At 39.5% G+C, this 18,372-nt stretch overlaps 1 protein-coding gene across 1 annotated transcript in view; it reads left to right on the forward strand.

Moving 5' to 3' along the window:
* TG (thyroglobulin) overlaps positions 1 to 18,372 on the forward strand; it is a 2,464,750-nt gene that overhangs the window by 43,793 nt on the left and 2,402,585 nt on the right. The window contains exon 5 of the mRNA XM_044066937.1: positions 162 to 321. Coding sequence (XP_043922872.1) covers positions 162 to 321 — 160 coding nt within the window. The remainder of the gene's footprint in view (positions 1 to 161; positions 322 to 18,372) is intronic.

Genomic DNA, 18,372 nt, shown 5'->3' on the forward strand with positions numbered 1-18,372 from the left:
GGTTCCCTGGAACAGGAGACTTATCCTGTAAATAAATTTAAATAGATGAATGATGACTGAGTGATACTAGTCAGATTAATTTATATATGCATTCAGAAGTGGAATACTAAGGCTTTGTTTATTTATATACAATTTAATCAGCACCTGTCTTCATCTCACAGGCCCAGGAAGCTGTGAAGTCAGGGATCGTAGCACACTGCATGGTTTTGGAACAAGGTCTCCACCTCGGTGTTCCAAAGAGGGAGAGTTCATGCCAGTTCAGTGCAAGTTTGTCAACACTACTGACATGATGGTCTTAAATGTTGTAGACAACTTTAACAGGTATCTAAAGCTTTATATATATATAATTACTACATGTGTTTATTATACAACGAATAATTTAAAATGACAGATGCAAATATAGGGTTGTACTTAATGTAGCATAACCATGGCTTTAAAGGAAGCATTAAATAGAGTAGCAATGACTGCCAAAAATCTGCCACAGAGCAGTCAGCTGTAATATGATACAAATATTTTTCTCTCTGTAATCATTGTTCCATTCACAGCTTTTGCAGTTTTAATATCTCAGAAATGTTCAGTTGCCAATTCTAGGATATGGTAAATCTGATATAACAGAAATGAGCAAAGTGGTTACAGCTTCATTACTTGCACAAGACAGCCAAATACAGATAGTTTACTTTTGTTACTACCAAGTAAGTATACGTTGTTTCTTCAGTAAAATAATTATTTTTCTCATGTCCTTATAACTGTATACACATGCCAGTGACAAGATAGACTTAGTATACTTAAATACTTTTCTGCATTTCACTGCAGTAAATGTAAATATTCATTCAGGGAGGCTCAGTTTTGTATAGCTTAATCATAAATTCTTTACGTGTTATTTGAGTTTTTTTTTTGTATTCACTTTTTCCTGAGATGTTTAATACTGGTAATTGTTTGTGATTTTTTTTATTAAAGTGAGTATTTCTTCCACATTTCCAATATGCTAACAAAAGCACATTCTGTGATTACACATTTAATACATATTTACATTTTATGACTGGTTTTCTCTTTCCAGACGAAAGTGCAATAAATGCAAGTTTTTAAAGGAAATATAAACAGCATAAAAATTATAATCTTACTTTAATACTTGATATGCTGCAGGTGCAAATATCGCTGTATAAACATGTCAAACTTTCTATGAGTTAGGTGATGCTAATTATGTGAGTTATCCTACTAAGGACAGGAAACTTAGGCAAGTTTCCAGTCAAGAAAAGGGGCTTCATTGCATTAATCTATAATAATTTCAGTAATAAAAAATAAGAAAAGGAATGTGGCTACTCCAGGGATAAAATGGTTATAAATACAGATTGTAACTGGAAAACATAGGTTGAAATTGATTCTTTGATTAAGTCTTCTGTAGCAGGAAGGACGAAAAACAAGGATGTAGAGATGAGCAGGAGAAAAATATAGCAGGGAGTGTATGTGTGTTTGAGTGGAGTATGAGGGATGAAGGTAAAAGGGGTTTAGAGGGGAAAGAGGAAGAAATGAGGGAAAACAATGGTGTGATAATGGGAGGGAGAGCACACAACTTGAACATTTTTGCAGTGGTACCTTATTAACACAAGAGGGCAGCTCCTCCTCACATCTCTCCGGCCATATACCACACTACTTGTTCTTTGTTTCTCAACTAACTTCATTTTTATTATCCAAGTTCTTTCTAAAAAAAAAACTTTCAGCAAAAATATTAGTTTTAACTTTTATTTTCCATGCACAATATGCATTTAGAACCCATTTTGCTTTGTTTCTATGCCACATAATGAAAAGCTGCTGCCTTTTGTTGTTATATATCTACGAATTTTAAATATACGTTAATGCTTGAGAATGCTTTGTTGACGGCATGTTAAAATTTAAAACAAACAATTTGTATAAAAGATGAGCTATATTTCTGCGGGCAAGAGCTGTTGATATTTATAACAAATTATAATGTAGAATCTTGCAATAGGAGGCCCAAGTGATATTTTTATTCACATGGAAATAAATGATGATTTTGGCAAATCACTTAAAATGTATATATTATTTGGAATGTTTATTACATAGGTTCTTGAGCACTGTACAAAGAATGGGCTTCTAAACCATGCATAGCATGAAGTCAGTCTAGTACCCCAACTGCTATATAGTCGGTTCTAAACCATGCATAGCATGAAGTCAGTCTAGTACCCCAACTGCTATATAGTCAGTTCTAAACCATGCATAGCATGAAGTCAGTCTAGTACCCAGAACATCAACATTTGTGCTGTAACAGAGACCTGGTTCAAGGCAGCAGAAAGCACCCCTACACTACCAGGCTAGAACTCTTTCCACACCTTTCAGCCCCAGAACTTGGACCGAAGTTCCAAAGGCGGTGGTGTTTCCATATTCATAAAGGATGCGCACACCTCCAGACTGGTAGCCCAACATAACGCATCAGAGATGCTTCAGGGGCAACTAACATTGGGTAAGACAGCGATTCAGGTCGTAGCCTGCTATAGGTCCTTAGCCGTGTCCCAAGACTCTCACTCCACGTTCCTAAGCACCCTGGAGAATATTAGGGTCCAACCTAACACTCATGCTGGGCAAGTTCAAAAACCCCTCCATTAACTGGGAAAACTACTGATGTACCAATACACTTGCCCAACTTTTCCTGGAATTCCTTAATTCCAATGCCCTGGACCAGCTTGTTTTTACCCCCACAAGAGGTAGCAGCATCCTTGACCTGGTCATTACTAACATCGGCAACCATTGCTCTACACCAATAGTCAATTCCTCCCTGGTTAGATTCGACCACAAACTAATCAACTTGGAAATCCCCCCCCCCCCCCCCGCAAAGGTAACCACCATGAAAAACTTCTTCAAAGCTAACTTTGGGCTCCTAAAAACAGAGGTGGCTAACTTCATAGTACCTATGCAAATGGGGAATAGTTGTATGATCGCCAAATCATCCACCAATGCACTGTACGAACACATACACAAATGCATGGATCTCACCATACCCAATAGAACCAAGACACTCTCCTCCAAAAAAAGGATGCCAATCTGGTGGTCTCCTGCCATAAACAAACTCTACAACAGAGGGAGGAAACTGATGGAGAATAAGGTGAAGTCCCAAGACTGGAAAAACTCCCTTATCAGTCTCAACAAAAAGTTGAGATCCCTCATCAAATCCTCTAAAGCTACCTATGAAAACAGAATTGCAGCAGATAGTAAAGACAAACACAAGGCCTTCTATATTTATTTAAAGAATCTCCATGGCAATACCCAGATTTGTTCTGAGTTACTGCACAATGGTAGCTCCTATACCGAGCCAACAGATATTACCAATATACTGGCTGACAGATTCAGTGCCAACTTTACACCCCCCCCAAGGACCAATAACAATACCAGTAGATTGCTAGGCACCCAGTATTACTGCTGCACAGGTTAAAACAGCACTGTCCAAGGCCAAGAATACAGCTTCTATGGGACATGACAGTATCCCTGTCTGTGTTCTACATGAACTGCAGTGTGAATTGGCACCTCACCCGTGTGCCCTGTTCAATCACAGCCTTACCTCAGACTTTGTCCCTACTGAATGGCACACTGCTACAGTCATCCCTCTCCACAAAGGAGGAGCGACTATCACCTCATTAGCCTAACAAGTCTGATATGCAAAGCTATGGAACCCATCATCATGGACCTAATAAACAAGGCTATAGGGAATCTCCAAACTCTGGATCCCACACAGTTCATAGATTCATAGATTAGTACTAAGCTAACTGCCCTTGTGAGCCATTTTAAGCCTAGCTAATTATCCCTTGCAAGACTCAAACCCTGCACCTTGTGATTGTAAGGCAAACACCTTAACCATTAGGCCATGTTCCCAACCCTGTTTGATTTTGTGAAGGGTAGATCATGCCTGCTCAACTTGGTTGACTTCTTTGAGTCAGTCAACAGAGCTGTGGATGAAGGCAAGGTGGTTCATACAGCCTACCTTGACTTGCCCAAGGCCTTTGATACCATTCCTAACTCAGGAATCATAGAAAAACTCACTAAGCTATGCATCAACCCCTATATCACTAGGTGGGTTGCAAACTGGCTCACAGATAGAACCCACAGTGTGAAAGTAGCTGACTCCAAGTCAGACTGCCGATGAATCACGAGTGGAGTCCCACAGGGATTGGTCCTGGGTTCTCTCCTGTTTGGTATCTACTTTTCAGAAGTCCAGGCCAACTTGAAGGGACTCTGGTTGACAACATTCGCAGATGATTGCAAGTTGAAAGCCATTATTAAATCCCCAGGTGATGTTGACATCCTACAGAAAGGCCTCACTGAGACCAATGACTGGTGTCAGAACCATGGCCTTAAGCTCAATGCCCAAAAATGTGTCATCATCCCCTTTGGGAAAAACCCATTTCCCATGAATTACCACATCAATGGTAGTCCACTGAACACAGAAGGTGTTATAAGAGATGTGGGAACACAGGTTGACAGCATCCTCTCTTTTGATCACCACATTGCTACTGTGGTCAAAAAGTCCTGTGTGGCACAGCTCGTTACTAAGGGTTTTGCATCCAGGAAGAAAGAGGTCATTGTCTCCCTCTACTTTTCTCTCATTAGGCCAATCATTGAGTACAATGCCCCAATTGACATGTACCTCACTAAACACCTGCAGCAACTGGAGAGGCAGCAAAAGTACCTCACAAAGAGGATCCTAGGCCTTAAACACTTGTCCTATATGGACAGACTCAAAAATCTCCAACTATTCTCTATCTCATATCACCTTCATAGAGGCGATCTCTGCTTGACTTTCAAAGCCATGTCTGACCCAGCTCTGTTAGAAATACTACATCTAAAGAAATCCCAATCCCTTTGCACCACACACTCCAGAGACCTCAACCTCATTACCACAATAAACAGAACATGCTGGAGGGACAGGTTCATAACCCAGAGGCTGCCCAAGCTATGGAATAGACTTCCCATATATGTCAAACAGAGCACCTCACTGTCCCTCTTCAAGAGAAATCTTGATGAGTGGATGGGAAATAGAAAATTCACCCCGGGGATCACTCCAGTGGCTCTACTCGACAGAGGCACTGGGACCTAAGGTCGGGTGGCACAATGCCAGGGCAATCCTATGGGCTAGGCTTGTAAAGGCTCTAGGGCCATTAGTCTAGTACACACCTATGAACCTATAAACTGCTATATACTCTGTATCAGGCAACATTTTTTAATAATAATGAAAAATGGCTACTTGCTTAAGTTTTTTTTTTTTTGTTGACTAATGCAGAGCCTTTGAAAGAGCTAATCACGCTTTGCTTATTTCTGCTAAAGTATGGGTTTAGAGAAGGCCAAGTGCGTGTTTTTTCAGCTGCCTGGCAGATTACATCTTCATTGTGAAAATGAGGGGCTCTTACTTTGAACGGGGTAAATCTAACACAGGAGTACCTCAAGGCTCAGTTCTTGGCTGGTTACTCTTCTACATGATAATTAATTATCTGCTTCTGTCTTTGCCAGAATTGCATATAACTTTTTATGCATTTGACCTTGTTTTCTTAAATGATGCTAAAATATCTCCCTTAGCTCAGAAAGCACTTTGAGAAGGATTTAGCCAAGTTTGTTCCTGAGTGACTGCTCATGGATATATCCTGAAGAAGTCCAGAATAAATGGAAGTGTTTGCTGTGTTTTTTATTTTAATAAAGCATTTTTCTGTTGTAATTTTATTGTATCTTTTTTATAAATTTTATTCTGAAGCTCGCCAAATCAGATGCTTACTGTTTTGAGTCTTACCAGAAACAGCTGTCAGCACACCCACTCAAAATAATCGGGAGGCATATATGTATCACAAGTCGCAAACTACATATGCCTTAGTTTACTTCTAGATACAAACCACTCTTTTAAAGTCCAAACTCACACCATTGTGGGTAAAATTATTTGACAGCTTAGGTTTTCTTACAACCTTTCTATCCACTTTGCAACAGAAGTAAGGAAGGCAGTCAGATTTCACATATTCATAACAAGCCTTGAATGTTCATTTTCTGTACTAACAAGCAAGTACTCAATAGCTTCAGAGGACATAAAATAAAAAAATATATATTTTTTTCTTTCCCTCTGATTTGCCATTTGCCAAAGGGTATCTCTGTTTAATCCTACAAAACAAACAAAAAACTGCATCTAACAATATTTCTTCCTTCAACTGTCTTTTGAATCATCTCAGTAAAGAACATTTGCCCTTGGGTGGATAATGTTTACTAAAACTATTGTGGAGGTAGCCTCCTCAGTCTTTTTCCAGCTGTATGTAACAGTTCCTAGGTCCATAGTTTTATTCTATTTATTTTTATTTGCATTTTGTAATCATATATGTGGGCTGATCCTTGGCCCCTTTTTAGTGATGATCAGAACCATAGACAATTACAAACATCAGACAAGCATATGAATTAATATGGTGTTTAACCATTTGACAAATATATAATTATTGGACAATTCAACAAGGGAGATTTTAGGAGCTGGATTACAGAACTATTTATATTTGGAATATCTTATATTAAGCCTGGTTATAGAAAGGGCTTTGGGATTTCACAGACTGGGTAGGATATTTAGGAGTATTGAAGTGCTACTCCTGATTCCAAAAAGTAGGGCTTGCAGTGCTGTTGGACTTAGACATTGTACACTGACATGCTTTAAGTAAAGGTGCGGCCTGTTGAAGTGAACGGATCTTCCAAGTGTAGAGGGTTTAGGCATTGCGTGTACTGTAGGTGGTGTGTGGGTTGGGGGGGTGGCAGCAGACCACAAATGCATAGCCTTTGTTTTTATTAGTCATCCCCCAGATGCAGGAGATCTGCTTCTTAGATAGAGTTCAGGCATTCCTCAATTAGCACAGCCCCAGAGCATATCCTTCTTGCTGTTTCAGCCATGACAATGCATGCAGGACAGATTGTATTCCTGTTCTGTATCCATTCTCTTATCCAAAATTCAGAAGGTACTGTGGTGCTTGTCAGGTCTGGAGATTGTCAGATCATACTGTAAAAGACTGGTACTATAGACCGGCCAAATGCCTGCAAAACCACTTCCGAGCTACAGGTAGAGCTATGGGAACACTTAGCAAAGCAGTAGACTCTGTGTTGTTCATGCTATACGACAAACTGTTAATGAGATTCACTTACATAAACCATTTCAGAATCTAATTATCTGGCCCTAGTGTACTGGGTATTATTCACAATTATTGTAGAGCACTGAGTATTATTAAGAGTATGCCACTCAGGGACGGCTTTTGGTCAACTGGTGCCCTACGCAAAAGGGCTCCACAGCACTCCCACCTGATGCCCCAGTTTGGTCTACCTACACCATCCAGATTACTTTTTTCTTCCTTTTTCTCACAGTTTATCTCACTCTTCAGTTTTTTCCTATAATCATTCAACACATTTTAAAGAAACCATTTCTTTACTACAAAAAAATAAACAAATAAATCCTGGAAAAGTGCCCCTGCTAGAGCGGCACCCTAGGCGACCACCTAGTTGGCCTATGCCTAAGGCAGCAATGACGCCACTCTTGGTGCGTTGGATATTGTACTAGGGGCAGAGAAGGAATGCAGCATTCAAGTTAGTGTTGCAGATTGGTGGAAGCTCTCTTCAGTGCTAACCCTATTATTGTGGAGTCTATGGGGATAGAGTAGGGAGGTTTTAGTTGCTAGTAGTAGCCCATCAGCCTTGCTTAAGGTATGACAGTGATATTCTCTGGAATGGGATAAGTTTATAAAATGAGAGATTTTATTTGTTATTGTCTATAGATAATGTGTGTTTTTGAAGAAGTTTAAGGCAACTATTGGAGTCAGTATTTAAGAATAAGGATGGTCCTATCAGTAGTACCTACTGCCTTTTGAGCTTCTATGAATAGTATGCCAGTGAGTTTACAGGCACATTTTGCATGTTGCAGAACTCTATTTACCCCTAGGTCTATGGCGGAGAGATGAACATTTGGTTCTTGTCTTCACTTAATTCAAAGTATTTTTGTTAACCAACAATGAGTAACCATATTCCTTTTGGTTTCATTACTTTTACTTAGGACAGCTATACTAGTTTTTGTGGGTTATCAAATAATGTTAGTGCTGCTTTGATGCAGGTGATTTTCAGTTTATTTTCTTGTAGTCATTTCCATATAAATGAAGAGTGTTTTCTGGGTTTTGCAGTTGTTATAGGTTTATTCTGAAGTTAAATAAAATACACTCAAACCAAACTAAAAACAAAGTAAAAAATGACGCCAAAAAACCAACTGGAGACAATAAATCCAAACACAGGGATGCAAATGTAGTATACTACATTTGCAGCCCTGTGTTTGGATTTATTGTCTCCAGTTGTTTTTTTGGCGTTATTTTTTTATTTTATTCTGAAGTTAGACTAAAGAAGAACAATGGCATGTGACTACAGAGAAAAGACTGATCCAAGGACACAACACTGTAGTACTTTTGTGTGAAATATCCCTGGGTCAGAAAATGTATTTGAATTTAGTATACTCCGAATAAACTATTTGTTAGCTAGGAGGAAAAACATTTTAGTACTCTATCCCCCAAACCTGATTTTTCGACCATATTTAACAGCAGAGCACATACCTCTCAATGTCTTATTCCAAGAAATCTGGACAAAGCCATGAATAAAAGTGGGACAATGGCCCAAAAATAGGGGCAATTTTTATAAATTGCTTTTACAAACTTAGAAAGTTGGTAGAATAACAGGTTTTGCATTAGCATGAACTTTCTGAAGGGTTTGAAGTCCGAAACTCAAATATCTGTTATTTTCTAACTTCAGTCTTTAATGATTTGCCATTAATTTTCCAGAAAAAAAACACAATTTTATGAAAAACAGACCAAAAATATGAGGCAAAAATCTGGACATTCTGTGAAAATCTGTACATTTGGGAGTTATGGCAGAGTACACTCTCCTGGTGTCGATGTGCATTTCCATGTTTCTCTATTTTCCATGGTATTAGAAATATGGCTTGTTATACAACAGACTGCTGCAATAGTACTGTAACATTTAATGAACCTCTGTTCAGGTGGAAGCTGCTTTAGAGATAATTGCTCATCATGGCTGCTAACATTTAATAACAATGATTATTAGGTAACCATTTGAAATGTTGGGACTAGCTCACAGAGACTGAATGGCTGCAAGAATGGACTTAACATATATTAAGTCCAAGATGCCATTTCTTGGAATATTCCCTTCTCTCCAAGATATGGCAATCTCAGAGTTGGTATATATAAGTTTGAACTGGGGGTGCATGGGGGTGCAAGGGGGGGCTTGCCCTCTGCAAAAAGAAGTTTTAAAGAGAAGAGTGATTTTTCAGGTTTTACTCTTCTATGGGTTTTCAGTCTTTTTTTTGGCACTTGACATTTTGAGTGCTGACGTTTTAATGGGCAGCCTTATTACATGACTGCAACATCGTTTACTACTTTCTGTCTGCATATGATTGCTGTTACAATCAATTATATACCACTTTTATATAAATTTTTTTAATACTAATTTCACTGTTGTGCATCCACTATTTCTTCATCTGCTTGTCATTTTCTATTTTAAGCTGTTAAATATTGAAGACAAGAAATATTTATCACATTTCTGTGTCTTGCTGGCCCAGGTCATGACAAGACAGGATACAAAAAATGTAAAAACAAATACTGAGGCACTGGTTGTTGTTATAGGTCCCAATTAGAAAATGTTAAATCATCTCTGGTATTTGTCTTCATTACAGTTGGAGAAAATAAATTAAATTGAGGAAAAATGAATTGAGGCATAGAATATTTTGTAGCTGAAAGCCCTTCAAGTATTGCATCTTTAACCCACTGAGCACCTGGTTACTTTGGGTCACCCCCCCCCAGTTGTGTGAGCAAGGGCTCCTCTCGCTCCAGCTAAAAGCAAAGGAAACTCTAACCAGCAATCATCAAAAAATAGACTGCAGCTCCAGCTTTAACTCCAGGAACCTTGCTGCTGCCACTTGTGTTAGTATAGGTGCCTGCTTTTGTGACTACTGTTATGCCTTGTTAAAATCTGTTACAATCAGCTAGAGTACAAACCCCGGGGCGACAGCTGCAAATCTTCTTCCTCTTAGCCCACCCCCACCCCTTTCACCCGTTTCACTGTTGATACATTTTGATTAAATTATCTGTTTTATGTTAAGGTATATAGCCCCTCTCAATAGAATCATCGCCTTCAGTTCTTCACGTTCAATACTTATTCTTCACTAATTAGGTACTAACTGCTTTCCTCTCCCTTTTCAGCCAGCATAGGGCTCCCCAGAGTTACTTGCCCACTAAACTTACCTTACTGATTGTTTTTTCCTTCCTCTTGTACTTTTTCCTTGCTTGGTCATCCCGCTCCATTCACCCTCGCTACTCTTGGGCTGACGTCCCACCCCTACCCTACCCCCATTCCCACCCACCCCGACTTTCATTTCCTTTATACTTCTGTACTCTCCACCCATTCATTTCTGACCAATTCCCCTCACCTTCCCAATTGTTTTTCCCCTCCCCCTCCCACATACCTTAATCCCCTCCTAGCATACTTTATTTCATATACCCTCCCCTAATCTCCTCCTCTCGAATCTATCTTAGACCCCTTTCTGTCAATTACCTATCTCTCTTTAAACCTCCTACACCTTACTGCTCTGACTAACATTCACCCAACTCTTCCCAATTATGTCACCTCACCACCTTCTTATCCCCTTTCTCCTCCTACTAGCACTATCTACTTCATACCATATACCTCTGCATTACATAGTATCAGTGCCAACTCTCTCAAATAACCACCACCCACATAGCTTCCCTCATGCACTTCTAATCTCCCCTCACCTATTTCCTATCTCTCCTATCATCCACTATTCAATTAAGACTTATCCTAATGATTCACTTTCCACATTTACAAAACCCATACCTCCATGTACACTTGGCCTACTTTCCTTACTGACTGATTTCATTGATAAACTACTCCTGGATGGCGACATCCTCCCCAACCCTGGACCACCCATCACCATCTCTTACAAGCAAACACCCCCCACTCAGAAATCATTCCCCCAGGCTACAATATCTTCCATGCAGACAGAGTAAATAAAAGAGGTGGAGGTGTTGCTATCCTCTACTCCGACCAACTTACTCTCTCTTCATTCTCACCTTCCATATCTAGCTTTGCTCCTGCTGAAATACTAATAGTAAACTGTCAACTTAACCCCTATAAAAAATTGCCATTGTATCCATCTACATCCCCTAGGGGACAACATCCCTATCCTTGAAAACTTTCTCTCCTGGCTCACCCTAAACATTCCTTATGAAGCGATTATACTTGGTGACATAAATATAGATTGGACCACTCTTTCTTCCCCATCTCCTACTCATAGTCTCAATCTGTATGGTTTTCACCAACTAATATCGTCCCCTACCAAGTCCAGCAAAAGCTCTACTCTATAACATACTGGATCCTCACTTCTGACCCATGTCTCTACAATAACCCCAGCATTCTCCCTAATTCTCTAAGTGACCATTCCCCTATTTATATCCATAGATACACCCAACACCCTCCCACAGAACACCTTTACACAGAATGTTGTGATCTGACTCACTTTAATCCAGACAATTTCATCTCCACTTTGCCCAACATAAACTGGTCCTTCCTTAAAAACCTCCCCCTTAATGATGCTGTAACCTCTTTCAATACACTATATCTAGATGTACTAAACTCCATGGCACCTTCCAGGAAAATCAGGGTAAAATCAAAATGTGCTCCCTGGTTAACTAAGCAAACATGCTCTATCATGCATCAGAGGGATGCTGCCTGGAAAACTTGGGCCAGAAATAAAACTCCTCCCTTACTCCAAAGCTACAAGGAACTTAGAAACAGGTGTAAAAAACTAGTTATCAGAGACAAAAAAACTTTCTTTGTCTCCAACCAAAGTAGCCCACATAACAACCCTAAAAAATGTTGGTCTACCATAAATAAAATCCTCCACCATGGTAATCCTCCTACCCTCAACCCGTTCCTGCTCAATACTGCCTCAGAGACTGCTGCTCTTTTAAATAATTACAATCCAAAAACTAACTCCAAATAGCTGTACTGTTTCCTCTCTACCTTTACATCCCACTCCTCCTTCCTCCAATACATTCTCCCTACAACCAGTTCCCATTGCCTTCATCAAATCCCAACTACATAAACTTAAACACTGCTCACCCTCTGTTGACAATCTACCTTTCCACTTTCTTAAAATTGCTGCCAATGCTATCACTTACTCTGTCTCTATCCTTATTAATCATTCTTTTACTGAATCTCTTGTCCCAGATGTATGGAAGTCCTTCTAGACAATCCATCTTCACAAAGGAGGAAACTGCACTGACCCATCCAACTATCATCCCATTGCTATACTATCCCCCCCTTCCAAAATTCTAGAAAAGTGTGTCCACATTCAGCTACTTAAACATCTGATAGATAATAACCATCTTACTCCCACCCAACACAGCTTCAGACCCCACCACAGTACATCAATAGCTCTACTCTCATTCACCCAAACAGTAGCAGAAGCCCGTGACAACAACCTACTAGTTTCCTGTTTATTCCTTGACCTCTCCAAAGCATTTGATACTGTCTCTCACTCTAAACTGATAACTAAACTCTATAACCTTCATCTCTCCACCCCCTCTTTAAGCTGGTTTTCTAGCTACTTATATAATAGAAAACTATACGCTGGAAAACTGTTACCTCCCCATTTCTTCCTGTTAACACCGGTGTCTCCCAAGGCTCTATATTGGGACCTCTCTTGTTCAAGATTTCTACTAACAGTTTATCCTCTGCTACCAACCTCTCCATACTCTTACAATATGCCGACAACTCTGCTCTTATTACCACTGCCCACAGCATCCCAGAACTCCTTGCTCTTACCCAAGACATGTTTACATCCATCGAAACCTGGCTCACTGATAATCAACTAATTCTAAATCCAAAAAAACTAAACTTCTACTTTTCCTTCCTAAAACACTGACACCAAACAAATCTACTTTGTCCATTACCTCCCTCAGCAATACTACTGTCAGACCAGAACCCTGTACTAAATGACTTGGTGTTGTAATTGACAATGAATTAAAATTTGACATACATATCCATCATTGCATAAAAAAAAAAAAAAAAAAAAAAAACACCAGAAACTTGGTCTCCTGTACCATAATCACAAACTGCTTTCACCCTCCACCAAACCCTCCCTAGCCCTGTCTCTCCTATTACCCTGTCTTTTGTAGGCAGCTCCAGCTTTTACTAACCTTCAGTCTTCACTTCTGTTTAAACTACAGCAAACATACAAAAAATAGCTAGCTTTGCCTGTCATCTCCCCTACAAATCCCACCACTGCTTCGCTTTTAAATCATTACAATGGGCTGAATTCCCTAAACAATTCTTTCTTTCTCAACTACATATCGCACACTCATTTCTTTATAATCCCACTTCCTGTCCCTCCATCTCAAATACTGTATCTCGATATAACCCCCAACGTCAACTTCATACATCTGACAAACATCTTCTTGACATTTACAATCCGTCAAAACATATCGGAAAGTCCCTATATAAATGCTCTGTAGCTCACACCTGGAACTCCCTTCCACTTAAAATAAGAAGTATCCCCCATAAGTTCCATTTCAAACTACAACTCAAACACTACCTTCTTAAGACCTGGTCCTGCCCTTGCCAAGCTCCAACCTGATCTCTAACTGATTTCTTCCTAAATTCTACTTTTGATTACTTTAAGTTTTTCTCTCTCTTTTTATCCACCTTTCTTTCTTGCTCTTCTAACACTCCAGTTTACAGTTTACCTACAATCAGGTTCTTGTAAATATTCCTACTTGGGCATTTATCCTACCACTATTATATTGGATTTTTTGAAACTTGTATATAAATATTTTGTCTTTGTTTATTGCATTTTATGTAAATGTTTCTTGTCAATATTACTATTGTAATTTTTAGTCTTTGTATTAATTACTGTTTTTTTGGAATGCCTGTAATTGTAATTGGAGCTTTTCTCCTCAGGTCTCCACTGAAAATGGGCCTTTGGCTCACTTGGACCAACCCGGTTAACAAATGACAATAAATAAATAAAAATAAAATAAATATATTGTATAGTGGAGAATGTGTGCAGAGAAATTGTTTAAGTTTAATTGTCACAAGGAAACTTTAATGGGGAGATATGCAATCATTTACTAAATGCATTATACATCTATATAAACCTGTAAGCCATCTATTTCATAGAGCACCTTTTGAGTTTATGAACCCTTTTTATACATGTGTGTGAAACATGACAATGCACTTTACTATAGACATTACAAAATAATTACATTTATCTGATCAGATTAGTACTTATGTGAATGAAATTAATTAAATAATATACAGGGTAAGTGCTAGTTTGACAAAGTTTGCCAGGAAATTACATTCCAAGAAATGTGTGTGTGAATACTTACAACCTCCTCAGCTTTATGCTTAAGGCAAGAATTATTTAGATCCACCTGAAAAAAGTATAATATAGAGGATTTTGAGAAGCTGGCAATCCTAACTGACTTATTATGTATTTGAGACATGGATGCCAAGAAATTCACCTCAAGACTGAAGCTCGAGAGGTGAATCTTGGCATCCATATCGAGAACGCATAACAGAAGGTTAGGATCAGAGACCCAATCAGGATTATTTGTAGTGCATGGAGCTTTATCTGCTCCATGTACCATTAGTTACAGTAAAAAGGAAAAAAAATGCTAAGTGGTTTTAAGGCTTTCAAAGCCATAAAGCACTTAGCGAGCACTATTATAAAGCAGAGCCACACAGTCCCTTTCATTTATACTTACCTTTCATGCATCTAAGTTGTCCAGATTTTTGCAGAATGTCCAGATTTTTGCCTCACATGTTTGGTCTGTACCTGATAAAGTTTGGGGTTTTCAGATAAATTACTGCGGACCGAAGTCATAAAATAATGATATACATTTAAGTTTCAAACTTTGTATCCTTCAAAACATGCAGGAGAACACACATCCTGTTATTCCAGTAACTTTCTAAGTTTATAACAGGAAGTGAAATACAGATAATCAGTATTGACAGCAGGCAGAAACAAATCTTTTATTCTGCCTCTGTCATTTGCTGTTGAGTACTGGCAGATTTTACTGCCTAGCCCGAGACCTGACCTTGACAACTTAACCAGGGGGGTGCTTAACATTTAAAGTAGGGTCTCATGCAACTCTAGTGCTTAACTCATTCTCTTTTTCTGATTATTGGAGCATACTGAGCTCTCTCCATGCACTACATACTTTGTAACACCTTTTTCAATTTATCATATGAGATGGGTATACATACATTAATAAAAAATAAAACAAACCATAGCAAAACTTTATTTTCATGCAGTATGCATAAATGATTTATTTTTAACAATTTTATTCACTCCAGCATTACATAATTTGCTCATTTCCTGCCATCCTATATAGGTTCATAGGAATATACTAGGCTAACAACCACTAGGGTCTTTATAAGCCTAGTCATGCAACCCAAACCAGTTGTGTCCCTGTGTACTTTGGGTGTCTATTAGGAGGTGTATCTTAGTTTGGAGGTGGCTAAAGGGTGTGTGTGTGTGTGTGTGTGTGTGTGTGTGTGTGTGTGTGTGTGTGTGTGTGTGTGTGTGTGTGTGTGTGTGTGTGTGTGTGTGTGTGTGTGTGTGTGTGTGTGTGTGTGTGTGTAGTGTAGTGTGTGTAGTGTGTGTAACGTTAGTTAGGCAATATTTTACTGACAGTCTGCCTCTGTCATTTAGAATCATGGTGTACAGACCAGGGATGAATTTATGATTTCCCATTCAATGGTCAAGGTTATGTTTGAATAGGGTGTGGGATAAACTCTGCTTCATATGGATGGGGAGCCTTTTTCATAGTACATTAATCCTTTGAGACACATATTGGTTTCGTCAACATGTTCTATTTATGTTGCAGGCAAGGTTTAAATCCTTGTATCTAGTTTCTAGTACTGTTTATTTTGCAGATGTGCAAAAGATTCATCAGTGCTGGATTTGAGGATGTCTCATATGCCAGGCATAGATCACCTCTCAGTAACCTGTAGGAGACTGAGTATGGAAATAGGGCCTTAAGGCAATCTGTGTAGGATAGTGTGTTAATATTCTGGAATTTCCTGGTTATGAAACTCTGTGGGCAATCCAATTTTTTCAAATGCCTGGTCAGATACATGTTGAAGGGGGTACTGTACTCAATGACTGCTCTGATAAGGGCTGAGTAAAGTGGTACTATAACTTCCTTGGACCTGGATGCCATACCTTTACTTAGAAGTTGGGCAACATAGAATGACTTTCTTGTTATCACTACTATGTATTGGTTAAAGGCCAGATTACTGTCTTCATATGTTTCCAGATACCTAAGTACTGGATCAGCTTTTAGGTGTGTTTTATCGATGGAATAATTGGCCTGCATGGACATTTCCTCAAAGAGCACTATAGTGCACTTCGTGGCATTGAGTTTTAAACTGTGGCTTTGCCATCAGTCATTTGTCTGTGTTAGGCCCTATTGCAGGATGTTAGTATCATGAAGAATCTATGATAACTTCAAATTTGCAATCATCTGCAAACTTGGTGAGCCAGAGGCACCTGACATTAGCTTTGACTTCTGAGAAGTCAATACCAAACAGGGGCAGGTCCAGCACAGAGCCCTGAGGTACTCTGCTGGTGGCCAGTCTCTTAGTGGAGGTGATCTCACCAATCCGGACTTCTTGGGCTCTGTCTGTGAGCAAGCTGGCAATCCAGAGAGTTATGTAGGGATTTATGTCCAGTTCAGTGAGTTTGTCAACAATACCCGAATTGGGGATCTTATCAAAAGCCTTAGCCAGGTCAAGGTAGGCAGTGCACACCATCTTCCTCTCATCCTTTGCCTTGGTGACCCTCTCAAAGACATCTGCCAGGTTAAGTAGGCAAGACCTTTCCTTCACAATGCCAAACTGGGATGGCTCCAGTGTCTGTACTTGTTGATCATTCCCCATGATAATTAGTTCTATAGCTTTGCATATTTGACTTGTCGGATTGATGGGTCTATAGTTTCAGAGGGTCTATATCAGCATTTCGAAAGACGAAAATGCCGAATACCAGTTGGCCAACATGGAAATGTCAAACTATGACATTGCTGAACAGCCCAATCACGGATTTCTTCCTAACGGAAAGAAAGTGGTTGGCCGTTTCCTTACACTTGCCCTTTCCCTGACTTTAGTGCAGTCTCTGAGTTAGAATAATTAGTTAGGGGGGTGTGGGGGGCACAGCCCCCACGTTTGGGGTGTGGGGGCAAAGCCCTCCACTTAAGAATTTTTGTTTGTGTTTGGCATTGGTGTTTGGCCAACCGATTTCTTTCCCTTGGAAAGAAATCGGTGATTTGGCTGTTCTGCAATGTCGTAGTTTGACATTTCCATGTCGGCCAACTGGTATTCGGCATTTTCATCTTTCGAAATGCTGATATAGACCCGTTTCTGAGGTCAGTTGATGGCCATCCTTGTGAAGAGGGATAGCATTGCAGTTCTCCATTCACTTAGTACATAACCTGTTTTGAGGCTGTATTTACCACCATTTTAGCACACTGCTGTGTTTTACCTTTAAGGTTTCATATGTTGTTGAAGAAGGCCTTGCAGTTGTCCTTAGCCTGAGAGGCTATCTTGACCTCATAGCTGGCCTTGTTGGACTTAATTAATCCCCTTGGTTTCTTGTTTAGTTTAATCAGTGAGCTCTTGTCTTCATGGGACTAGCTTTTTCTGATTTTGGCCATAACTTTTTTCCTTTTGTTATATACCTTGTTAAGGTTGAGATTCCACCAGTGTAGTTTGCTTTTGGTGTTTGTTATGGGCTTATTTTTTGGTAGGTACAGCAGCCTCTATGCAGCCACTCTTATATTTTGTACAGGATTTCAGTGAACAGTTTTGTGTAGGTTGCTGTGTTCTCAGGGTTTGGGGGGAATTGAATTTTGACAAACTGTCACACTATAGGATGTAGTTTGCTTTAAAATAGTTCCTAACTGTTACAGGTTTAATGAGTTTTCCAAGTTGATTTTTATTTCAAAGGAGAGGCTTTGTAATCTGACCTCAACAGTGAGGACATGACAATATGGGGGGGGGGGGGTGTGCAGTGCTCCTCCATGTGGACTAGTACTAGGTCCAGTATATTTAAAACCTTGAGTTGGAGAGTGCATCTAGTTAAAGCTATTTGTGTTAATAAAGTCCTGAAGCATTGTGCCTGTGAGTTTGAAGTAGTGTTCTTTTCTCAGTTTATAGAGGGATAGTTGAAGTCTCCCATGAAAAAGGAATTTGTTTGGGTGGTGAGTGTCTCCAGCAGGTCTAGGCATGAGT

Source organism: Protopterus annectens, chromosome 3.part1 (genome assembly GCF_019279795.1).
Source record: "Protopterus annectens isolate FY-2018-M chromosome 3.part1, PAN1.0, whole genome shotgun sequence".
Taxonomy (NCBI): domain Eukaryota; kingdom Metazoa; phylum Chordata; order Ceratodontiformes; family Protopteridae; genus Protopterus; species Protopterus annectens.